The sequence below is a fragment of the Danio aesculapii genome, chromosome 8, assembly GCF_903798145.1.
Source record: "Danio aesculapii chromosome 8, fDanAes4.1, whole genome shotgun sequence".
Lineage (NCBI taxonomy): Eukaryota > Metazoa > Chordata > Actinopteri > Cypriniformes > Danionidae > Danio > Danio aesculapii.
In genome coordinates this window covers 50,094,660-50,120,788 of record NC_079442.1, presented here as the reverse complement: position 1 = coordinate 50,120,788, position 26,129 = coordinate 50,094,660, and the positions used below count along the sequence as shown (strand labels likewise).

General features: G+C 38.1%; 1 protein-coding gene across 7 annotated transcripts in view; it reads left to right on the top strand.

The window, feature by feature from the left end:
• The window catches only part of LOC130233889 (citron Rho-interacting kinase), a 139,179-nt gene that overhangs the window by 24,757 nt on the left and 88,293 nt on the right, over positions 1 to 26,129 (top strand). For all 7 annotated transcript variants that reach the window (XM_056464141.1, XM_056464139.1, XM_056464137.1 and 4 more), the window contains exons 5-9: positions 18,333 to 18,503; positions 18,587 to 18,640; positions 21,564 to 21,617; positions 23,346 to 23,486; positions 25,966 to 26,091. In XM_056464141.1, the coding sequence (XP_056320116.1) occupies positions 18,333 to 18,503; positions 18,587 to 18,640; positions 21,564 to 21,617; positions 23,346 to 23,486; positions 25,966 to 26,091 (546 nt within the window). The remainder of the gene's footprint in view (positions 1 to 18,332; positions 18,504 to 18,586; positions 18,641 to 21,563; positions 21,618 to 23,345; positions 23,487 to 25,965; positions 26,092 to 26,129) is intronic.

Below are 26,129 nucleotides of genomic sequence, written 5' to 3'. Positions count from 1 at the left end.
TTATTTATTTTTTTTATTTTAAATAAAAAAATATATATATTTACCTTACATTTTTATTTTATTTATTTTAATCTTAATTTAATTAATTATTTTTTGTTTTATTTATTATAACAATTTAATTATTTAATTTTATTTACATTTTTATTTTATTTGTATTTGCATGGCCAGTGTTTTTGATGATACAGAGTGTTTCAGTGAGCGGAGGAAATGTTTTAAAAGAAATTTCAGTTCGGTATAGCGGTAAGGTTAAGTTTAAACTTAGGCAAATTTTTATTCTTTTAATAAATTATTCGTTTTTTCTTTACATAAGATGTGTAATGTTTCTCTTCTGGTTCAAAACTAACCTTATGCAATATGAGGGTTAACATAAAGTGCCATTGCATTGATGGATTTTATCAACTGATGCCAGCATATGATCAGAAGACAATTTAAAATAAGTAAATGTAAAAACAAGGTACAATAAGTGATTGTAATACATTTACTAACATTAACTAATGGAATATTATTGTAAAGGGTCACCCATGAAGGTTCAATTTGTTAACATTATTTAGCTAACAATTAAAAGTACCTTAAGTATTATTATTATTATTATTAAACTTTATTAAAAACTTTAATGAATTTAATAAAAAAATTATTAAATTGAACATTTATGTCAAAATTTACTCATATATTATTGAAATGCTAAGTTGTTAAATCTTTTATTATTAAGGAATCAGAGAACATTAATTAAAAAGAAAGAAAATTCAAGAGAAACATCTGATTGGTGAATCATAAATTGAATGATGTGGGACCAGCTGTGTTCCATCATAAGCACGTGATCCTCTCGAAATTAGTTTATTAATAAACTTCAGTCTTATTCAGTCAAGTCTTATTTGTATTAACTAACAGTGAAATTTTAATTTTTTTTACTACATTTAGTTAATAGAATAAATAATGTGAACTAATAGGACCTTGGTGACGTGGTGGCGCAGTGGGTAGCACGTTTGCCTCACAACAAGAAGGTTGGATAGCCTTCTTTCCTCGGCTGGATAAGTTGGCATTTCTGTGTGGAGTTTGCATGTTCTCGCCGCATTTGCATGGGTTTCCTCCGGGTGCTCCTATTTGAATAAGTGCATGTGGGTGTTTCCCAATGATGGGTTGCGGCTGGAAGGGCATACGCTGTGTAAAACATATGCTAGATAAGTTGGTGGTTCATTCTGCTGTGGTGACCCCAGATTAATAAAGGGACTAAGCCGAAAAGAAAATGAATGAATGAATAATAGGACCTTATTGTAAAATGTCACTATTAACAAAATACAAAATCATGAATTTATTAACATAATTTTTATGCTGAAAAAGTGCACATGAATGTATTACAGCACAATAATCAAAGTGACTATACAATGGCATGCAACTATATGGTATGCATGAGAAATATGGTTGAGGATGTATTTACTGAATAATTGTTTTTTATGATCTTAAAAAGCTGAGTTGCTTTAGCTGTGTGTGTTTACACTGGTTTAGTCAGTCGGAGGTTTTAGGAGAGTTGTTTTGTGTATTGAGCATTAATAAAGTGTATATTTTGGCAGATTTTTCATCACGTGTTTGTTTAACACGCTCAAAAATGACGTTCGCTGTTTGTTTAAACCACTTACAGTATTTAAAATGAGCTGAATTACAACACAGTTCTTGATTTTTTTTTTTTTTTGGGGAAATGATGTTTAACAGAGCATGGATTTTTTTCCACAGTATTTCCTTTAATATTTTTTCCTCTGGAGAAAGTCTTATTTGTTTTATTTCGGCTAGAATAAAATGTTTTTTTTTTAAAAAACTGCTTTTAAGGTCAAAGTTATTAGCCCCCTTAGGTAATATTTGTTTTACAGAACAAACCACTGTTATACAATGACTTAATTACCCTAACTTGCCTAATTAACCTAGTTAAGCCTTTAAATGTTACTTTAAGCTGAATACTATTATCTTGAAAAATATTACTGACTGTCATCATGGTCAGGATTAAAGAAATCAGTTGTCAGAAATGAGTTATTAAAACTATTATGTTCAGAAATGTGTTGAAAAAAATCTTTACGATAAACAGAAATTGGGGAAAAATTTACAGGGGGGCTAATAATTCTGACTTCAACACTATCTGAAATAACGATGGCCAACTTATTAGCACAAGTAAAGTGACAGAGAGCATATGACTGCAGAAGGAGACGTGAATGTAGGAGCATAATAGAAAAACAGCCTGCTTTCTGCCGCTTCTTGCACATCTCCCTCAGTGCCAGGCTCCATCGCACCATGGTTGCCATGGAGACAAAAATGGTACCTAGCAGTGAAGGATGTTGCGGATGCGGTGGAAATGCTGTCGTGACGAGCCGGCAAAGGTCTCGAATTAGCAGCAATCAGACTTTAAACCAAGTGCTCACTTTTCATCCCACAGATTTGATCAGTTGGTTTGGTTTGAGGAAAATATTCGTTTTCTTCGGCAGGGTGCTTGCAAACACGTGGACTGCACTGTAGTGTCTGGATTTCCTGACTAGTGACAGTAGATGCAACAAAGTCAAATTTAAAGCACAGTTTTATTGCCTGATTTGAAGAGTTCGCACTTAGCTGATGATTTATGATGGCATGCTGTCACTAGAGAGAGCACTGAGCTCAAGGGATCCTCGAGCCCAGGGCTCCCTCCCGTTAGCAGAGTGAGAGGGAGGATTTAGCTCAGGTAGATCTCAAAAACTCCCCTGCTGATGTGGCTAAGGTAAACTACTTTGAGAATGAAGAGAGCTAGACAAAGTGCCTGTTTTGCTTAGTCTGTTACGTGTGATGCATATCTTTGGGTGGTGGGAGGAAACCGGAGAACCCGGGGGGAAACATGGATACGGGAAGAACATGCAAACGCCACACAGAAACACCCGCCGGCCACGTGTGTGGACCAGGACCAGCAGTGTTCTTGCTGTTTAGGCTAACAGTGCTAGCCACTGCGCCGCCGTGGCGCCCAAATCTATGAGGAAAAAAGGAGAAGGGTTTTTTTTTCTGGATGAAGATAAATGTGGAATGAAGACTGTGGTTTTTATAGTGAGAGACATAGTTCAGACTGCATGATTTTAGCCCCGATTTTGAATCGCGACAGGTTCTGAGAAATTGCCGACAAATGCCTGAAATCACAAGCAAATCTGTGCTCGTTCACGTGAGTAACAATCACACAGTGTGAACTATCAAAGACGCGATCTGAGAAATTCGCCCATGAGTCGCCGATACCTGTGAGATATTTGGCACGCTAAATGTCTGGAGCTGTCGGTGACTCAAATCATACAGTGTGAAATAAGTTTTGACTGAAAATAACATCAGCGATCACCTACAGCCAATGAAAGAGGAGCATCCACTAGTATGGGTATGTGCAGGACAGCGGGAGGTTGGGGGACAAGTTAAAAGCGCTCATTTTCGGTTTATTTGGACCTAAGAAATGGAGGAAAAACTAGTGTAAATTTGGCAGGAGCACCCGTGTCTGTTTGACATGTCATCTGAGCAATACCACAACCGGCTCGAAAAAGGAAAAAGTCGAGGAGACATTTCTAATTCCTTTTAAACCCAGGTGAGCAAATATGTACATTTTCTACCCCATTAAAAGCTTATTTCTTATTATGTAGTTAATAACTAAAGATATACTGCGTGTTTTTGGTTGCGAGACGTAGGCCTTGTTTGGACAAAGTTGTTTTGTAAAGTCATGCAGTGTGAAACTCCCTGTCGCCGATACATCTTGCAGTGTAAACAAAGCAGCGACAAAATGCTAGCCCAGATAATCATGTAGTGTGAAAACATCCGTGACACGATTACTTTGAAAATCATGCAGTCTGAACTCGGCTTTAGGAATCATATGATCATGGGGGATCATGATTAGCTAATGCGGGACCGGCTGTGGTCAATCATAAGCATGAGATCCTCTCGAAATTAGTTTAATAATAATAATAAATCTTATTTATAGTGCGCTTCTCTCAGACCCAAAGCGCTACAAGGCAAACAGTAACAAAGCAGAACAATTAAAAAGACCACAATAAAATAGTCTGTACAATTGGATGATTAAATTAAACAAAAATTATCAATCTAAGTTAAAAGCAACGGTAAAAAGGTGAGTCTTGAGAAGTTTCTCAAAACAGTCCAAAGAAGCAGCATTCCTGATACTGATGGGTAGGCCATTCCATAGCTTAGGCGCACTGTATGAAAAAGCACGACCACCTATAGTCTTTAGTTTACTTTAGTTTAGTTTAGAAATAAATTTTACTTATGGTGAAAGAAAACAGATTTCAGCAAAAGAACTGCAAATTCCAGCAAAAGAACTGCAAAACATTTTTATTTTTGTATTCATTTTTTGGAAGTACACTATATACTGTACAACTGCAGGTTAACTATGTTTTTATCAACACAAGCTTATTGGGAAAGTGTACCCTGGTGTAGATTTTTGAGAATCGACATCTGAGGGTACATATTGCTGCATTTTATATACAGTGATGGGAATAACGGCGCTATAAATAAACGGCGCTATTAATGGTGATGCTTTTTTCAGTACGAGCAATCAAATGAGTTTCAATGCTGTTACAGTTACTGACAATATAATGAGCGTTACTATAATTGAGAACACTGAAGTGGTTTTCATGCGAGCAGCGTCTCTCTCAGCCTCTCTTAATCTGGGATGGATGTGTGTTCGGGGCTGGGGCAGGAAACATAACCAACCAGCAATGATGATTGGTGTGTCTGTGAATGTGGTGTAACTGTGAATGTGATGACTGGCTTGGAGTACATTTCCATCGTTTGCCAATCAGATGCAGAGTAGTGCGGGTGTTCACACAAACACCAACTACCAGGAGTCAGAACGATGGCAAAGTTGAAAGGTAGCATTTGCAAACTGAAATATTAGCACTACTTTTCTCTCGTTGAGGTCAAAGGTATGAGTTTATGTATCGTGCAACTTATGCCCAGGAAAAAAAGAGCCTCTCTCCGTTTGTGACAAGTAATTCTAATCTAATGAAGCACCTCACGTTGTCACATGCCGCCACAAAATTAGTGGCTATGCAGGTATAGGATAACATGAGCTCTGCTATAGGGTTGGCCGATGTCGACCAATTTTACATCGTACAATTTCTAATGTGAAACATCGCGATGGACGATGGCTTCGTCGTCGTGGGTGGCGGTAAATTAATTATGAATAATTTATTAATTCATAACGAATTAATTATTTGTAGCCTATTGTTACAACTACCAGACCCGCATGGTCTTTGTTTTACCTACAACCAAATCATAAATAAATAATGATGAGTTGCACACATATTACCACCTGTCAATCACTTTTCTCGCGGGGATGAATAGGCAGAGTGATCTGTGTCATTATAATGGCGTCGACAAACTTTGTTGGTAAAAAAGGTGCACAAACAACAGCAACCAACCAACAGTATCTGAGGTTTTAGTTAAAATTACTAAGTACAAGCGTGAAAGCGAAGGACTGAAGCAGTGTACTGATGCTGTGACACGTTACCTGATAGATTTAAAAGACGGTAAAGTCGTTAGATAGAGACAAGATTAATTAAACATCACGTTTAACAACTATATTGGGACACGATCCAGCGGTACATCCTCGATAAACTGTCCGACGTGCACTGCTCTCTGGGGTTTTGTGCCCAGATCACCTGCTGACTGCTGGAGCTAAGACGTGCGCATATGCTGCAGCGCATGACCGAGTGTGTGTGTGTGGTCAGGTAATGTGCGTTTTCAGTGGTATAGTGTGGATGGAGGGCTTTTCAGAAATGCTAGATCAAACGCCAGTGTGGACTTGGATCGTTTTTGTTCTAAATTACCATTTTAAAACTAAGACGTATTTGTGTAAACGGGGCCTAAGTGTGCAGAGTGGAGGATTGCGGTATCGCCGATGTACCATGGCGTCGTCTATCAACCCAACCCTACTCTGCTACCAAAGGAAGAGACGAAGCCATGACGTCAAAGCAAATAAAACTTACTCAGACAGAATTAAACGAAATAATATCTAGATATATAGTTGAGGACATGCTGCCGTTGTCTCTCACATTGTCCCACAACAACATTAAAATAGTGTAGATTCGTGTTCAATGCTTTATATTTATTTTATAGTAATTTGACAAATTAGATTTTTTTAAGTAACACAATAGTTACTCTCCCTGGTAATTAGTTACTTTTATAGTTATGTAACTATGTTACTATTTGTGAGAAGTAACTAGTAACTATAACTAATTACTCTTTTGAAGGAACGTGCCCAACACTGTTTATATGTAAAACCAATGTTGGTGTTGTCAATCTGGCAACTTGCGTTTGTTTTGAACCAGATGTCAAACTTACATACTGCACCTTTACCTTAATTCCTTCATGGTGTCCCAAAACAAATCCCGGCATTTTTACAGTACATTTTGAACATTTCACAGATTTCTCAGATCATTCCCACAGAGTTTCACAGATGCTAATTAGAGTCTTGCTCACAGAGACTGCAGTATGAGTACAAATGAACTTCTGCAAGACTACTGCAAAATAAATGTCACAGAAGCAAAGCCAAAATAAAACACACTAAATATTTCTGAATAAGAGCTTTGAAAAACTATTCTTGTTGGCTAGAATATTTACAAATATATATATATATATATATATATATATATATATATATATATATATATATATATATATATATATATATATATATATATATATATATATGCACGTGACAATCCTTATTTTCACTCTCTCAGAAGCAAGATTACAATCTTTTGAGTTCTGTAAACCAGTTTTTTTGTCATGCAGTTGAACAAATGTACTATACAGTGGGTGACACTTCAAAATGACCATTACTGCCATGGGATAAGGGATTAAGAACATGTTTATAGGTGTAACTGCAGAATGGGACGGGATGCGAACAGACAGAAATATAGAGTAGCTGTGTAGGAACAGCGGACGGTGGCCATAGCAATGACAAATGGCAGTGGAACGCAAGCTCACAAACGCATTTAAATCCGTACACAAAGCAGCACATCACGTTTTCAACGTGGCATTAGACGCGATATGAGAATATAAAGTGTTAACCAGATACAGTACAAGCGGTTACAAGTAACAAAACACAATTAAATACATAATTTGCAAGCTAGAGAAAACATGTAGGCAACCATTTTAATCGCACTTACACTTGTAAAATGGAGGAAGAAACTGGTACACTGTAAAGTTCCTGTTGAGCTCTGACAAAGTCCCGTATATCAATAGTCTTTTCTGATGCTCCTTTGAACAAATGGCAGACGAATCCCCCGTTGTAAGCGTGTAGATTACTGAAGCACTCGTCAGAAAAATTATAATAATGCTGAGGTATTTTTGCAAAAATAAACCTCAACCACTGACTCTTCACCATTTCATCTTTGGGTAGAGAAGACAACACTAACTTTCCCTCACACTTCCTATAATATCCTGAGCACAGCATCTTCACGACTTGATTCAAACGGCGTCTGCTACAGTGCTTGTCTTTTTTTCTTTGCTACAGTGTTTGTGGGCGGGGCTGCAGGTTTCAATTTTCCCGAGTTTGCGTTCGCGAAAATTGGGCGGGACTTAAGTTTCATATCGACGTCACACCAAAGTGGCTAAAGATTAGATTAAATTAGATTAGTTTCAATTTATTGTCATCACACATGTGCAAGTACAAGGCAACGAAATGCAGGTAAATGGAACCCCCCGACCGTGCACAGACTCCAGGGAAAACAGGTCACAGGAGGTGGAACAGGCAATAAGATACATTCAGGAAAGAGAGGCAAAAAAAAAATCCCTCTCACCTTGCTCTTAAGTTAGAGCAATGTGAGATCAGGGAGAAAGAAAAAGCCCCAGCAATCTAGCACAAAAACACACCGACAAGACATAACATTGCCACAGGGGATGGGAACAGGGGGTGTGGATGTAATCCGGTAAGGGCGGGCAGCCATCAGGTCCTGCAGCCATGGAGGCACTGGTCACAGACCCGCCTACCCCCTCCAGTGGGTGAAAGCATACGAAGGCAATGGATTGGGGCCAGGAAGTGTCGTGCTGTGTATCTGTGTGTGTGTGTGCGTAAGCCTGTAGAGTCCAACAGGTGTTCTTGACAGGGATCAGGAATTTCAGCGAGAACTAAAGACTCGTTATCAAGACGATTCATTTGAAGCACTATGAGTCGACTCTTTTATAAATGAATCAATAGTTTTAAACGCTGTGTACTTTCAGATTTAAGTCTTGGCTCTTTAATATTTGCAGCATAGGCTTCTCACCATGGATTGTAGACATCTTTTCTAAACACAATATAGTGTGAAAGCATGTTTGTTACTAAGGAAACTAAAACAACATAGCAAAATTATTAATTTTAATTGAACACATTACATAAAATACAGCACCTTGCATACGGTACACATATATTATCGTCCTAGCTAGTAAAGGCCAAGCTGAAAATTGCATGTTTGTGTTTTAGCTGATGAAGTCTATAGTTAAAGCGGCACCCAGCGGTCAAAAGCTGTTGGGGCATGCTGCATTTACTGGCGCCATTTTACTGGCAGCAGAGGGAACATATTGAAGTGTTAACATCTGTATGTGTGGTAAATATGAGTGTTCATTTTGTCTTCACTGTTGTAGATTTATTTAGATTTTCAAATCTTTTCTTGTGACTCATCTCGCAGCAGGCTTTACTTCAGTTTTCATTGAAGAATTATTCCTAATTCCCTGTGGGTAAATTTACTAAAACTGTTGGTCTCCCTTGAGCTTAAAAAAGCAAAACGCAAAAAAAAAAAAAAGCTTAGAGTGGCACAGAAAGGCCTTTTCATTATTTTCATGAATATATGAAGTTGCTCATTGGTTTGTTAAGCTCAGAGGGGAATCGCTCCATTAAGCTGTCAGTTCGGAGCGGAGCTGCTTTTAGTGGGTGATTTCCAGTTCAGATGGGAGCTCTTTTTTTTTTGGCATTTAGTGAACTTGCTCATCTGAGAGTTGCTTCGGATGATGTTAATGTCGTCTTAAAATGGGAAATGTTGACTGTGTTTAGTTTCTAGGAACAATTAACTACAATAAGTGTTTAGTTGAACTCATTCTTTCATTTTTCTTCGATTATTCGAGACCTGTTTTAGAGTTTGACACCTTTGCAGATGCTTTCATTTCAGCCCACTTTCTGGATTAAAAAAGCATAGTCACAAATGACGTTATCTGTGCAGGGGAGCAATTAGTTCTCTATTGATAATTAAGCAGTCAAATTAACACAGAGGACTCACAGAAGACGACTGTGTTGACTCGCTTTGAGCTGTTTTTTTTCTTTTTCATATTATGACTTTCATTCAGGAGGCAATTTCACAAAATGTCAAGCACCTCTTTTCTGTCATTTATGATGAATAATTATGATAGTTATTGTAAAATAAAGCAAGAACACACATTATTTTCTATATTTGTTTTTCTGCACATGGCTTTTTTAAGCACTATAACCTCAAGCCTATTGATTTTTATTGGTAAAATATTTATGCCAATAGTTTAATTGGCATGTTAAGTTGAACATTGCTAAATTTATTTATTATTATTTTATATTTAGCCCATATAAATTGTTTGCAGCCACTTACCTTAATAATTAAATTCAATTAAATTCAATTCACCTTTATTTCTCTAGTGCTTTTACATTTACATTTACATTTAGTCATTTAGCAGACGCTTTTATCCAAAAGAGCAGCAGTGAACAAGTGCTATAGACAAGTTTCAGGTGTGTAAAGTCTAAGAAGCAAAGCGTTAGTAAATTTTTTTTTATTTTTTTTAATTAATTTATTTTTTTTTTGAGAGAGAGAGAGTACAGTTAGTGGTATAGCCAGAGAGGCAGTTAAGATTAGGAAGGAAAGTGGAGACTAAACAGTTGAGTTTTTAGTCGTTTCTTGAAGACAGCAAGTGACTCTGCTGTTCTGATGCAGTTAGGGAGTTCATTCCACCAACTGGGCAGATTGAATGTGAGAGTTCGGGACAGTGATTTCTTCCCTCTTAGGGATGGAACAATGAGGCGACGTTCATTCACAGAACGCAAGTTTCTGGAGGGCACATAAATCTGCAGAAGTGAGAGCAGATACGAAGGAGCAAAGCCAGAGGTCGCTTTGTAAGCAAACATCAGAGCTTTGAATTTGATGCGGGCAGCAACTGGCAGCCAGTGCAAACGGGTGAGTAGCGGAGTGACATGTGCTCTTTTGGGTTCATCAAAGACCACTCGTGCTGCTGCGTTCTGAAGCAGCTGAAGAGGTTTGATAGAATTATCTGGAAGCCCGGCTAGTAGAGAGTTGCAATAGTCCAGTTTGGAGAGAACAAGAGCTTGAACAATGAGTTGAGCTGTATGTTCAGATAGGAAGGGTCTGACCTTTCTGATGTTGTAGAGTGCAAATCTGCAAGATCGAGCAGTTCTAGAAATGTGGTCAGAGAAGTTCAGTTGGTCATCAATCGTTACTCCAAGGCTTTTTACCATTTTGGATGCAGTAATGGTTGCCCCATCCATCTGGATTGAAAAGTTATGGTGTAGAGTCGGGTTGGCAGAAACTTCAAGCATTTCCGTTTTCGTGAGGTTAAGCTGAAGATGATGATCTTTCATCCAGTGTGAAATGTCTGACAGGCAGGCTGAAATGCGAGCTGGAACCGAGGGATCATCAGGGTGAAAAGAGAGGTATAGCTGGGTATCATCAGCATAGCAGTGGTAGGAAAATCCATGTTTCTGGATGACTGTTCCTAAAGATGCCGTGTAGATAGAGAAGAGAAGTGGCCCAAGAACAGAGCCCTGAGGTACCCCAGTGTTTAGATGCTGTAGGTTGGACACCTCTCCCCTCCAAGACACCCTGAATGACCTGTCCGAGAGGTAAGAACTGAACCACTGAATAACAGTGCCTGCGACGCCCAGTGACTCAAGTGTAGATAGCAGGATCTGGTGGTTTACAGTGTCAAAAGCAGCTGATACATCCAGCAAGATGAGGACAGATGATTTAGAGTCTGCTTTAGCCAGTCTGAGATCCTCCACGACCGAGAGCAGGGCAGTCTCAGTTGAGTGGCCTTTCTTAAAGCCAGATTGCTTGTTGTCCATGAGGTTGTTTTGAGTAATCTTGAAAAAAATCTTGGCCATGAATGGAAGCAGGGATACCGGTCTGTAGTTTTCAAGTAGCGTTTGATCCAGGTTGGGTTTCTTTAGCAGAGGGGTTACCCTAGCCTGCTTAAATGAAGTAGGGAATAGACCAGAGTCAAGAGATGTGTTAATTATGTGAGTCAGTGTTGGTATGACTGCAGGAGAAATGGCTTGCAAGATATGAGAGGGAATGGGATCAAGCGGACAGGTGGTTGCATGGCTTGATAGCACGAGATTGGACACCTCAGACTCAGAGAGCTGGGAAAAAGAGGTGAGTGTGTGTGGTGTTGGTGGTGTATCTTGTGTGTTTGTTGTAGGTGCAGCAAATTGAGCACTGATTTTTGCAGTTTTGGTGCAAAAGAATGTAGCAAAGTCATCAGTAGTGAGTGTGGAGGATGATGTAGATTGTGTCAAAGCAGCTTCACATAGAAGAATATAGTAAATTGAGTATCAGTTCAGTTTTCAGAGTTTAAGTTCAGTTCAGTGTGGTTTAATTTTCACTGCTGAGAGTCCAAACACCGAAGAGCAAATCCATCGATGCGCAGCTGTACTGGTTCCGAACAGGTGGTGACAGCAGCGAGGAAAAACTTCACAGATTGGCGATAGTGAAGAATTAAAAAAACCTAAAAACCAGGCTCAGTTGGGCACGACCATTTCTCCGCTGGCCAAACGTCTTGTGCAGAGCTGCAGTCTAGGTGCCGGAGGTTGGAGAAGCTGGACGTCAGCAAGACTCGTCTGTCCCCGGAGCATCACAGGAATCAGTCTCATGCTCTCCACTCCTCCATGACCACCACTGCTCGGGATACGGCCTGGTCCAGGATTATAAAAAACCTTGGGATCATCTCGTCGTGGGTCTTGGATCGAATCAGTGGTGCTGCATAGCCTCTGGGGGCCTTGGTATGAGTATCCCCATGTGGAAATAAAGAATAAAGAGAATAATTAGCATAGCTGCTGTTCATAGTGTATATAAATGAGATGCAAAAACCTGCGTGGAGCACGTTCAAGCATCAAAAGGGCTAAGTGATGCACTGAGTGTATGCTTTACTAAAGAGATAGGTCTTTAATCTAGTTTTGAACTGCGAGAGTGTGTCTGAGCCTCGGACATTATTAGGAAGGCTATTTAAGAGTTTAGGAGCCATAAATGAGAAGGCTCGACCTCCTTTACTCGACTTTGCTATTCTAGGTACTACCAGAAGCCCTGAATTTGGAGATCTTAAAGAGCTTTCAGGGAAAGCTAGGTTGCTGTTGGAAGTGGTGTTAGTGAGACCGGCAGGGGGCGCTCAACCTGCGGTCTGTGCGGGTCCTAACACCCCGGTATATTGAAGGGGACTCTATACTGCTCAGTGAGCACTGTCTTTCAGATGAGATGTTAAACCGAGGTCCTGACTCTCTGTGGGGACTAAAAATCCCAGGATGTTCTTTGGAAAAGAGTAGGGGTTTAACCCTGGCATCCTGGCCAAATTTGCATGCTGGTCTCTGTCCGTCATGGCCTCCTAACCATCCCCATATCATAATTGGCTTCATCACTCTGTCTGTGGCTTCATCACTCACTGGTCTGGCGCAATATGGCTGCCGTCGCATCATCCAGGTGGATGCTGCACATTGGTGGTGGATGTGGAGATTCCCCCAATGTGTAAAGTGCTTTGAGTGTCCAGGAAAGCTCTATATAAATGTAAGGAAATATTATTGTTATTATTATTAGTAGTAGTAGATGTAATATACAACTCTATTGTGCATAACCCAAGAGAAAACCCCCAAAAATAACCAGAGTAATGTTAACAAAAAAATATAAGTGAAGTGTCATGCAAGAAATTCTTATTCACTGTATAATTTAAAGAAATGTACCGTTAAACGAGTTACAAATTTTTACCACAACATTTTTACAGTTTTTTTTTTTACTGTTGAAACCACAGACAAACTCACACAAACCCTTTATCTTGCACTTTGCTCAGTGTATTCTCTGTAGTTTCTGTATTTTTATATAACCTAACCATTTTTATGCCGCTTGGGTATTTGTGTAGGATTAGCCAAAAATACATTATTTTAGTCAAAAAAGTAAATATCTTCCATTAAGACAATAGTTTACATCCAAAAATACAAATTAAGTTTATGCGCAAAACTGGATTATCGCATAAAAGACGTGCGAATAAAGCAGCGTTTCCATCCAACGAGTCGAAGCAAACAAAATCGTCACTTCCTGATTATCTGGTGCCAAATATCAACAGTAGAGAACAGAATTTGCTGCGATAATAGAAGCTGCGTCAATCTTTTCTTCATTTAATAAATGACTTGCGCCTCAGAAGGCAATCCTGACACGCAGTGAACGCATGGTGGCGTTTGAAGGCGTCAGATGCGGAGCACAGACGCTCTTGATTCTGGAGGTCATTAATAATATAACACTATTACTTAAACGGTTAAGGCATTTTAGAATGACCAAAACAACATTTCAGATGGTTTACAGTGTGCTCAGCCTGCTGGTTTATCCATTCACACACATTTTCATTATCACATAATCTCATAACATCACATGACCTTTTTTTTATTGTGCATACTGGAATTTGTTCGGTAAAAGTGTTTCCATCGTAGTTTATGCGCATCTTTTCCTATCCAATAAAAACTTTATCCCACTCAGTTATGCGCATACGTTTTTTATGTGCATTTTCAAATTTTATGCTCATCTTGTTGTTTCCATCAACCGTTTTTTAGCCGCACATCCAAAATGCACATAAAAATAGGTGGATGGAAAGTAGCTAATATCAATTTCCTTCCTTAAAGTATATCAATTTTTTTTATTAGTTACATGTTGCTTTAAAGGCAATATTCTTAACATATAGATTATTTTTGAACCCTCAGATTTCTAACCCTCAGACAAATATTATTTTATTCTAATAAACCATGTCTTAATTGCCAAAAATTATAGTTTTTTTTAGTCCAGGGTCATGCAGTTTTAATTGAGTTAGGCAAAGATTTTAATACAGATTAAAAAGTGAATCCAGACATGTAAATTACAAGTTTTCAACTTTCACACAGTGTAAAAGTGGTGTCTAAATTGATAAATTGTTTTGCAAATTACCCAATTTCCACAGATGCATGTCTGACGAGCTTTACTTTAAAGCTCGCAGGCTTTAATAAACCGAGACAGTTACTGATTGTATCTTCTACACTTGTCGTTTTGAATTTCCCCTTTAGCGTTGCCTCAGGTTAATGTTTTATAATGCTTTATAATGCGTTTGCTGTGTGATTGTGGCCTTGTCGGGCATGACGTGAATGCGATTTGTGACCTGAAGCTAATGGCTGATGAAATGCTGAGGGCCGATTGGGGCTCGGACCGGCACACTCACTCTGTCCACCCACTCGCTGCCCTTTCACCCACTCAGCACACTTATTTATCCACTTCTCCGCTCTGCTTTTCATGTGCGGGTCTCTCTCTGTGTCCCGCGGTTGGTTACTCAGACTGATTTCATCTCATGCTCTCACAAAGGTCCTCTGATTCGCCGCTTTTATTTGATTCGGCCATTTTGCGCGAAACTGTTCTCAGAAATGGGCTGCACTTGCATGCACTTCAGGCTGATTTCTTTTGTAGTGCATCTCACTCATACTGTATGTGTGGTGAGGGGCTGTAAAAGCGCAGGAATATTAAACTATCGCTCTAACTATGGGTAAAAAATCTACCACATTCTCTGAATAAGTCATTTGAATAACAGTTCTCAATATATATACTGCTGAGAATACCCCTCACAGATGGCTCTTTTAAAGTACACATCAAGTAATATCTAACTGTTTGATGTTGTTAGATTACACATTGCTGGTTTTATGGTGAACAGTTCATCCTTGCATGTCATTAAGAAAAAAAAAATGTTAGCCCTTGTAATCTTTAATTGAAATCTGAAAAAGCACTGTTTGTTTTCAGTTCAATTCTCCGATTAGGTCTGTCTGAGGTATTGGGCGTGGCTAACATACTTAACCACGCCCCTCCAGTTGTCAGTTTTGACAACAATCAGAAATGGTGAGCAGGAGGAGGCTGTTAGTTTAATAACTTTTAATAACTTTTGCTTTTGATTCTGTAGATCATAAACTAATGTTGCAGAGACTCAGGCTTTTAGGTTTTAGTCAACTTGCTCTAAAATGGTTTGAAAATTATTTTGCAGAACGCACTCAATGTGTGACAGTTGATCATTATAATTCGCCCTTTCTTAATGTCAACACTGGGCTTCCCCAAGGATCTGTTTTAGCTCCGTTGTTATTTCTATTTATATTAACGATTTAGGTCATTGAATAGATTCAGCTAAAATATACCTGTACGCAGATGATACAATATTATATACAGCGGTACATTCCTTAAACCAAGCTGTACAGTATTTACAGAACGCTTTTCAAGTATTACAGTGTACGTTGCAGGATGTCAACGCTGTCGCCACTGGCTTGCATGGTTCGTGATCTGTAGAGCTGCGCATCGTTGGATTTGCTCTTCAGTGTTTGGACTCTCAGTAGTGATTTTTAAACCACACTGAACTGAGCTACACTGAAAACTGAACTACTCTGTTTCTATTTACTATGACCTTTTATGTGAACCTGCTTTGACACAATCTACATTGTAAAAGCGCTATTCAAATAAAGGTGAATTGAATTGAACTTAAAATTGGTTTTAAATTCTAAAAAGACTAAATATAGGATTTTTAGCCACGGCCGCTCTAAGGCAACAGACCAGACAATTACATCTTAGAACGGTGTACAAATAGAAAGAGTTAGCTCCTAAAAATATCTAGGTATTTGTATTGACAAGAGATTAGCCTTTGAAACACACATTGACAAGTTAATGGAAAAGCTTAGGTTTCTTATTTTAGGTTTCTTATATAAACTAAAATTTGGTTTCTTATACCGGTCAAAAAAATGTTTTCCTTATAAGGCCCGTAAGAAACTAGTAGAGAGTACATTTCTGTCTATAATTGATTATGGTGATCATCTATATATGCATACTGCCGCTACTCTAATTAGAAAACCAGATTCTGTTTATCATGCAGCAATACGCTTGGTCACAGGCTCACAGACGCATCATTGTATTTTGTACGGTTCCTTAGACTGGTTATCTTTATTTCAAAGGTGAAAATTACATTAGTGCTTATTTATTTTAAAGGTTTACGTAGGTAAATTACCATTCCATCTTTCTAATTTGTTAGTATTTCACATAAATAACCAACACAGATCTGGTTCCTGTATTCATTTAACAGTCTCAAGGGTTTTGTCAGAACTCTGCAAACGTGTCTTTTCCTTTTATGCTCCTAGGATTTGGAATGACCTGCAAAATCAGCTTAGTCTTGACACACTTCCTTCTCTGAGTACTTTTAAACATCTCCTGTACAACGTCTTGAAGGATACTTGTAATTGTTTTTTATGATCTGATCTTTTTATGACCTGATCTGATCTGTGATTTTTATGATTTGTAATTTTGTGGTATTATTTTTGTCATTTTTATGTGAAACTTTATGTGCTGCCTGCCAACTTGACCATGTCTCACTGGAAGAAGAGACAGTACTGTTTCAATGTGATCTCCTGGCTAAATAAAGAAAATAATAATAATGATAACTCTTCCCAAACGCACTTGCCAATCTTTCTGAATAAAATGCCTACTTTACTTCATCCAATCAGCTCGCAGTAGAAAATTCAAGCCACGCCCACTGTTGTCTCATTTAATCAGTGGCGGAACCAGAGGAGTGTCCAAAATTTTATTTGCTGCTGGCAGTTCCTGATGCTGATTGACATGTCATTTGTCCAAAGAAGTTTTTTAATTTTGCCGGCAACGCTCAAGCTATTTTCAAATGACGTATCAAAGACAAGAGCATGGTTTCAAGTAAGACGAATAATAATACATCATAACATAATATTTGAAATATGTTTTATAGTTTATTATAAGGTTTGTTTGCTGAGGAATGTTTGTTATCCTCTGTGTAAGTATCCGCTGCGATTGCGCAGTGGGTAGCACATTCGCCTCACAGCAAGAAGGTCGCTTGTTTGAGCCTCAGCTGGGTCAGTTGGCAGTTGTGTGTGGAGTTTGCATGTTCTCCCCGAGTTGGCGTGGGTTTCCTCCAGGTGCTCCGGTTTTCCCCACAATCCAAAGACATGCACTATAGGTGAATTAGATTATCTAAATTGGCTGTACACTATCAGAAATAAAAGTACCCGAGCTGTCACTAGGGTGGTACCTTTTCAAAAGGTACATGTATGTACCTGAAGGGTCCATATTGGTATCTCAAAAGTATATATTAGTACCTAAAAATTTTTAAAGGAACACATTTGTACTTGTTAGGTACTAATATGTACCCTTGAGGTATTAATATGAACATTTTAGGTACAAAATTGTACCTTTTGAAAACCCTGTTGGCGTGGGTTTCCTCTGGGTGCTCCGGTATAGAGTCCTGCACGGGACTGATTTTTTTTAACTTCCGCTCCTGCCAGGTTTTATTCCGCATCCGACCACTCCCGCTGTACATTCAGTCTTGTTCACCTGCTGCCTGCTTAAAATAATTTTCTACCCGACCGTTCCCGTTAAATTTAGATCTGGTTTCCAAAATCTCACATTAAAATTGGGGATTAACCAAAAGATAACAGAGATAGCAGATAAAACTGTAGGTTGTACAAGGATTGTAGGCTAAATGTCAGTTTTGTTTGCCCCTTTGTGATGAGACATGAGTGCCGCCTTAAACCTGAGGATCCAGTCTTCTGAAGTTGGTTGCACATTGAATGTGCCGCTCAGCGCCACGCAGCACCATGCATTCTAAAATGCATGTCGCTGTGTGGTGTGGCACCGATCAGCACATCCAGTGTGCAACCCCTTTGACTGCTAAAGGGTAAAACTTTGATGCATTATCACGTCGCGCAAAGAGTAATTTTTAAAATAACTATAAACTTTATAAATAACTATAAAAATCTGGCTTTAAAAAAATTCTAATAAATTTAAAATGTTTAATATTCAAGTTAAGAAATTCCAAACAATTTTTAATGCCGTATAATATTCAGTTTTATTAAATTGCAGTTGTCAATAATTCAAATGAACACAATTTAAATTCAGATGGTTTTGTCACAATTTAAGCGCCATCATTTTTTGGAGGGCATATGAGCTGAATAATAGACGCATTGACCATGTTTCTGTTCTTTCTCATGTACTCAGAGGACTTGTTCCTTGCTAACTAAAGTGCCATTTTAACCATTTATGATCATGCAGGAGTACCACGCTCAGCTGGAGGAGATGCGAGTGTCTATCCGTCAGCTGGAGGAGAATCTGTCAGCCGCCCGCCGCCGCAGTGACCTGTACGAGTCTGAGCTCAAAGAGTCCCGTCAGACCAGCGAGGAGCTCAAGAGGAAGGCGGTGGAGTACCAGCAGAAGATCCAGAAGGTTGGAAACAAGTCAGAAACAACAAATGGATATGCTCTTATAGGGTAAACTAGCTTTGATTTGTCTGTGTTTTTATTTTTCAGGCTAAAGAACAAGGGAAAGTTGAGATGGAAGAGCTTCTGAGCAAACTGCAGAAGGTAAGTCTTTTTTTTTTAAACACTGTCTTAATTAATTTATTTTAGAAACTTTTAACGTGTACTAACGAAAACAAAACAAAACATATAAAATAATAAACAAAGAACATAAAAAAAATAAATTACAAGTATATCAATAATTCATGGAGGTATATGATTAAGTATCTGTACAGTTGCGGGTGTACATTTGCATATATGTATTTATAGTTTACATATGTTTATTTACTAGTATTATATGAGGTGAGTTTTGTTTTTTAAATGGAAAACAAATCTTTAAATGAAGTTTTAAACTAAACAAGTATATCAATAAATAATGAATGTACTGTAGATACATATACAAATGTAAAGGAATCAAAACAATAGTAAATTAATAGCAGGTTATGCAATTTACAAGTTATATGGACAAAAGATTCATATCAGCTTCATTCAGAAATCCTATCGAGGGATTCCATATTTTGAAAAGCTTTTTGGGTTTTTTCTTAATGCCAAACAATGAGACAATTCTTGTAACCATTGTTTAAAAGAAGTACTTTCTGTATTTTTCCAATACACTCACCGGCAACTTTATTAGGTTCAACTTACTAATACCTGTTTGGACCCCCTTTTGCCTTCAGAACTGCCTTAATCCTCCAATTCAACAAGGTACTGGAAATATTTAGCAAATATTGCTGCACATTTGTCCGCTGCACATCCATGATGTGCATTTACCATTTCACCACATCCCTAAGATGCTCTATTGGATTGTGATCTGGTGTCTGTGGAGGCCATTTGAGTACAGTGAACTCATTGTCATGTTCAAGAAACCAGTCTGAGATGATTCATGCTTTATGACATGGTGTGTTATCCTGCTGGAAGTAGCCATCAGAAGATGAGTACACTGTGATCATAAAGGGATGGACATGGTCAGCAACAATACTCAGGCTGGCTGTGATGTTGACACGATGCTCAATTGGCACTAATGGGCCCAAAGTGTGCCAAGAAAATATCCCCCACACCTGGCCTGAACTGTTGATACAAGGCAGGATGGATCCATGCTTTCATGTTGCTGGTGCCAAATTCTGACCCGACCATCCGAATGTGGCAGCAGAAATGGAGACTCATCAGACCAGGCAACGTTTCTCCAATCTTCTATTGTCCATATTTTAGTGAGCCTGTGCAAAAAGTAGCTTCAGTTTCCTGTTCTTAGCTGACAGGAGTGGCACCCGGTGTGGTCTTTTGCTGCTGTAGCCCATCCGCCTCAAGATTGGACGTGTTGTGCATTCACAGATGCTCTTCTGCAGATTTCGGTTGTAACGAGTGGTTGTTTGAGTTACTGTTGCCTTTCTATAAGCTGGAACCAGTCTGGCCATTCTCCTCTGACCCCTGAACTTCCGGATATTTTCTCTTTTTCTGACCATTCTCTGTAAACCCTAGAGATGGTTATGCGTAAAAATCCCAGTAGATCAGCAGTTTCTGAAATACTCAGACCAACCCGTCTGGCACCAACAACCATGCCACTTTCAAAGTCACTTAAATCACCTTTCTTCCCCATTCTGATGCTCGGTTTGAACTGCAGCAGATCGTCTTGACCATGTCTACATGCCTAAATGCATTGAGTTGCTGCCATGTGATTGGAAATTGCTGATTAGAAATTTGCATTAACGAGCAGTTGGACAGGTGTATCTAATAAAGTGATCGGAGAGTGAAATAAGTTATGCAAGTAATAAACAGAAGATCAAAAATGTCTTATCTGGACTAGTAAAAGAGCTTTTAGAAGGAAAATTATTTAGTAAATTAATTTTAGAGGCAGAAGGTAAATCTACACAAATTGCAGATCTGCAATATTTGCACACTGTGTTTTTTTTACTCATAGTTTGTCTTGTCTAAATAATTTATTGTCCAAAGTATGTAACTATCTAAATATTGTAAAATCAAGAAGCATTTTCTAGGCAAATATAACATATTGCTTTGTTTTCAGATACAAGTTAAAATTAAGTGAGTTTTTCCTTAAAACTAGAAAATGAAATCTGCCAGTGGAGTTGAAATAATCTTGTATTGAGTTTGAAATACGTTTATTTTACCTAACCCAATAATTTAGATAATTTAGCTTGTTTTGAAGGACAAAATCATGAAGTTTTGACTTAATATTCCTGAAAACAAAACAAAAGTTTATACCTGTCTCGAAAATGCTTCTTTATTTAGAAATTTTTAGATATTTGATCTAGAAACAAGACAAACATTTTAAGTAAGAATGTTTTTTTTTTTTTTTTGCAGTGACCCTGGACCACAAAATCTCACTCTCAATTAGCTTGCGTACATTTACCCAAGCTTTGGAATTAGCCCAAAAACATTGTATGAGTCAATTATAATTTTTTTTAGGCCAAAAATAATTTTAATATTATGTAAATATCATGTTCCATGAAGATATTTTGTAAGTTTCCAATTGCAAGCATACCAAAACTTAAAATTTTGATTAGGAATGTGCTTTGCTAAGCACTTTATTTAAACAACTTTTTTTCTCAGTATTTATACAGTATTTTCTCAGTATTTTGAATTTTATTTTAATCCTCTGATTTAAGATTTACAATAGTTGTATCTCAGCATCCTAACAAGCCATACATCAATTGAAAGCTTGCTTATTAATCTTCCATCTATGAATCTCAATTTTAAAAAATGACTCTGGTCTTATGATTGGTTTTGTGGTCCAGGATCACATACTGTATGACAATAAGAACTAATATTTGTATTCGCCTTTTGTAAACAAACTGTTAAGGAAGCTTTCTAACATACTTACAGTATCCAATGATGACAAAACTGAAAAATTCAGTGCTGATAAGCTGGCCTGGATCATAAAGTCATACTTTGTTGTTTTTAATAGCTAAATAATTAAATTGTTAATGCAGCTGCTTTTGTATTTAAGCATTGTTTTTGTTTGTAAATGTCTCAGACCAATGGAGAGCAACAAGTAAAGATTGAAGAGCTCCAGGAGAAGCTTGCTAAGGTAAAGTGAGCATTTATTTCATATTGACAAAAATATATATGAATTGAGTTGTTTTGGATAATGGCAGATTATGTATGTAATAAAAAAAGGTTAGTAATAATGACATTATTGTTTTTTTTCTGAGCTTAACTGGATGTGTTGTAGCTAGATTAAACAGAATAATCACACAGTTTCAGAGATGCTTTACAGGTTTTATTCTTCGATAACAACCCCCTGGATGTACTTTATCCCTAACAAATGAAATCCATGCTTGTTTAAAATTGGTATCACATTAGTGGTCAAACTCGTATACAGTAATAAACAGATGACCAGATTATTACTCTAGCATTTTAGTCTTGTCATATCAAAATTACAGAGCATCTTTACAGTGCAGCTTCTTTCCCTTCCAGGCAGTAAAGGTGAGTACGGAAGCCATTTATTTAGTTTCTGTCAGCTTTGCATTTAATTAGAATCAGAATCAGAAAGAGCTTTATTGCCAGGTATGTTCACACATACGAGGACAGAATTTCTACAGTGGAACAGGATTACAGAGACAGGACAAAAAACAGATAATAAATATATTTAAAAAAAAATACAAGTAGGTAGTCAGTGCAAATATACAAATTGACAAGTGTATGTAAAGCTATATTACTAAATGCAACGTTATATGTGCAGCTGTTAAGTGCAAAGAAACTGTTTCTGTGTCGGGCTGTTCTGGTGCGCAGTGCTCTGTAGCGTCGACCAGAAGGTAAAAGTTCAAAGAGGCAGTGTGCTGGGTGTGAGGGGTCCAGAGTGATTTTGGCAGCCCTTCTGCTCGCTCTGGATAAGTACAGTTCTTGGGGAGTAGGAAGGGTTGTACCAGTGATTCCCTCAGCAGTTCGAACTATTCGACGTAGTCTTTGGAGATCGTATTTAGTAGCTGAGCTAAACCACACAGTTATTGATGTGCAGATGACTGATTCAATGATGGAGGTGTAGAACTGTTTCAGCAGCTCCTTTGGGAGGTTGAACTTCCGCAGCTGATGAAGAAAGTACAGCCTCTGTTGAGCTTTTTTGACAATGGAGTCAATGTGAGTGTCCCACTTCAGGTCCTGAGAGATGGTGGTGCCCAGGAACCTGAATGACTCCACTGCTGCCACAATGCTGTCCATGATGCTCAGTGGGGGGAGAGCAGGGGGGTTTCTCCTGAAGTCCACTATCATCTCCACTGTTTTGAGCGTGTTAAGCTCCAGGTTGTTTTGACTGCACCAGACAGCCAACTCCTTAACCTCCTGTCTCATCACTGTCCTAAATGAGGCCGATAAGTGTGGTGTTGTCTGCAAACTTCAAGAGCTTCACAGAGGAGTCTTTTGATGTGCAGTCATTCGTGTACAGGGAGAAGAGCAGTGGGGAGAGGACACACCCCTGGGGGGCGCCAGTGCTGATTGTGCGGATGCTAGATGAGAATTTTTCCCAGGTTCACCAGCTGCTGCCTGTCCGTTAGGAAGCTGTTGATCCACTGACAGACAGATTAAAGAATTAATCCATGATAGTTAATTAAAGAATTAATTAACTATCATGGCTCAGAACCATGTTTTGTGTTGAATTTTGAATGTTTTGTGGCAAGTAGCTATGTAATAAGTGGGATAAAGTACATTCAGGACAGTTCTTTTGCAGAATAAACTGTACAGTCTTAGTTTTAGTCGTGTTAAAATTTAGTCCTGTCAAAATTACAGCCTGTTTTTACAGTGCTCCATTCTCTTCTTCCAGGCAGTGAATGCGAGTACTGACGCCACTGAACTCCTCCAGAACGTCCGTCAGGCTAAAGAGCGAATGGAGCGAGACTTGGAGCGTCTACAAACCAAAGAGGATTCATCCGACAGCCTGCGCAGACGCTTACGAGAGACAGAGGTTACGATTAACTTCGCTTTAGCTTCTCCACATGCTTCATTTTACCATGAGATTAACATTTCAACTAAATTCTGACCCTAACCCAACCCTTAACCCTAAAGGCTGATTTATACTCGATGTGTCTGCTAGTTCGCTTGAGTGTCTGGTGAATGGGACGTTATCGCTGTGTTTGCGGAGGTTTGCTTTGGGTACGCTCGACATGATTTCGGCTGGCGGAGCACACAAAATGTTTTAAGATTGGAGTGAACAGTTCGCTCGGCACCGCATTTCATTTGAGTTAAATATGAATCACTTTGAAGAGATTTTGGTACACCGGTACAGACATCTTTATGATCTGTCCATGCGTGATCATAGGGATAACCAGATGGCCAATAGTTCTTGGCTAAAAATTGCAGGTTTTTGTAAAAAAGTTTAGAAAAACTTGAGGGATAAGTTTGTTAAAACCAAAAAGAGTGGCAAAAGTAAAGACCCGGTTGGTTTTAATACACATGTTACAGAATATCTTTTTCCAACATTCATAGGTTTAATACTGATATATGCAATTTTGAATTTAGAACAGTTTAATAGCTTCAAAACTAAATGAATTAACAAATTATGTCTTTGATAATTGGAAAGGAATATTTGAACCTATCAGTTTACAATATACTGATGCCCTGTTTTTCTGGGCTTTATTGGTGATAATGGTCAGGAATTTTGGACCATTATTGCCTTTTTAGCATATAAGTAGAGGATAGAAACTAGTCAGACAGTGATGTGTGAATTGTGGAGCGGGCTAAATCTAAAAAAAAAAAAACTGTACTTTTTTTTGCTTTTATTCAGTATATTTGTAGAGCAAACCGTGTTCTGTTGTCATTAATATTTTAATAACCTATAATAGGTAGAACGGTTTGAGATGTGAACAAAAGCAAGTGATGCATTAAAGTTTGATTTTAAAAAATCTTGAATGGTTATAAAAAATCTTTATAATCATTAAAATAACTTAGAAAATTAATACAAATATTTAGTAAAAAAAATCTTGAATTAAATTAATGATATGATGTATTTCTGGAAACTTCCTACTTCTATGTTTATCCATCTGATTTTACAGTCAGTTTCTTTTGACCGCCACCTGTCGTTTTAAAGAATATCACAACAGCGAATGCGTCAAGTATAAAAACCTTGTCCATTTCGCAAGGTGCTTGCGCACTCGGCGGAGGTACGTTATGCGGCGCTAGGTGAAAGTTTAAATCAGCCTTAACCCTAACCCTAACATCTTACTTATTATGTTGTGACTGCTGGGACTATTTGTGACCCGGTCACCAGTCAAAATTATACAATCTATGGGTCAAAATTATAGTTTTTTTATGCCAACAATCATTTTAATGTTGGTAAAGATCATTTTCCATGAAGATATTTTGTAAATTTCCTACTGTAAATGTAGTGATGTGTATTGCAAAGCACTTCATTTAGACAACATTTAAAGGTGATTTTCTTGGTTTAGATTTTTTTTGAAACCTCAGATTCCAGATTTTCAAACAGTTGTAACTTGGCCAAATATACAAACATATTGATTCCTCTTTCAGTTGATGTTTATTCATTCATTCATTCATTTTCTTGTCGGCTTAGTCCCTTTATTAATCTGGGGTCGCCACAGAGGAATGTACCGCCAACTTATCCAGCACATGTTTTACACAGCGGATGCCCTTTCAGCTGCACCCCATCACTGGGAAACACCCATACACTCACATTCATACACTACAGACAATTTAGCTTACCCAATTCACCTGTAACACATGTCTTTGGACTGTGGGGGAAACCAGAGCACCCGGAGAAAACCCGCGTGAATGCGGGGAGAACATCCACACAGAAAATCCTTCTTGCTGTGAGGCGACAGCACTACCTACTGCGCCACTGCATCGCCTCAGTTGATGTATTCATCTCAATTCATCTCAAAGACATAACACTTATAACTGTTTTGTTGTCCATGGTCTCATTTGTGTTTTAGACATTAGATTTACTTTAAATTTAAAGGTGCTGTAAGTTTTTGACTCTACTAAAGCATAAATATACCTTAATATGTTTGCAGATATTTCAGAAACATGCTAAGTGAAAATTCTTGTTTATGTGAAAAACAATGCTGAAGTCAAATATTCTGCTTTGAAAATGTGCGTTATGTGCCAGAATGGCTGTCTTTGCTTTGGTTATTTTAACTCACCCATTGCAAGTGTAGCCAATTATATTTCAGCACCCCAGGGTTGCCTCGTGGAAAACAGCATATTTCATTCATTCAGTTATAAAGTAATGTTAACAAGCTTAACTTTGTATTTGAATAATGCATTAGTAAATGTTGCATGATGATTAGTAAATGCTCAACAAGTATTGTTTATAATTAGTTCATGTTAGTAAATACATTAACTACTGAAACCTTGTTTTAAAGTGTCACCGTTTTGTTTTTGGCAGTGCACAATTAGATTGTGTTTCTTTTTTTTGGATTGATCAGGATGGCAAGAAATCCCTGGAGAACCAGGTGAAGAGGCTGGAGATGGTGGAGCGGAGAGAATCCAAACTGAAAGACGACATTCAGACCAAATCGCAGCAGATCCAGCAGATGGCCGACAAAATCATGGTGAGACTGAGACGCGAGAGCTGAGCTCCCGCTGGTTT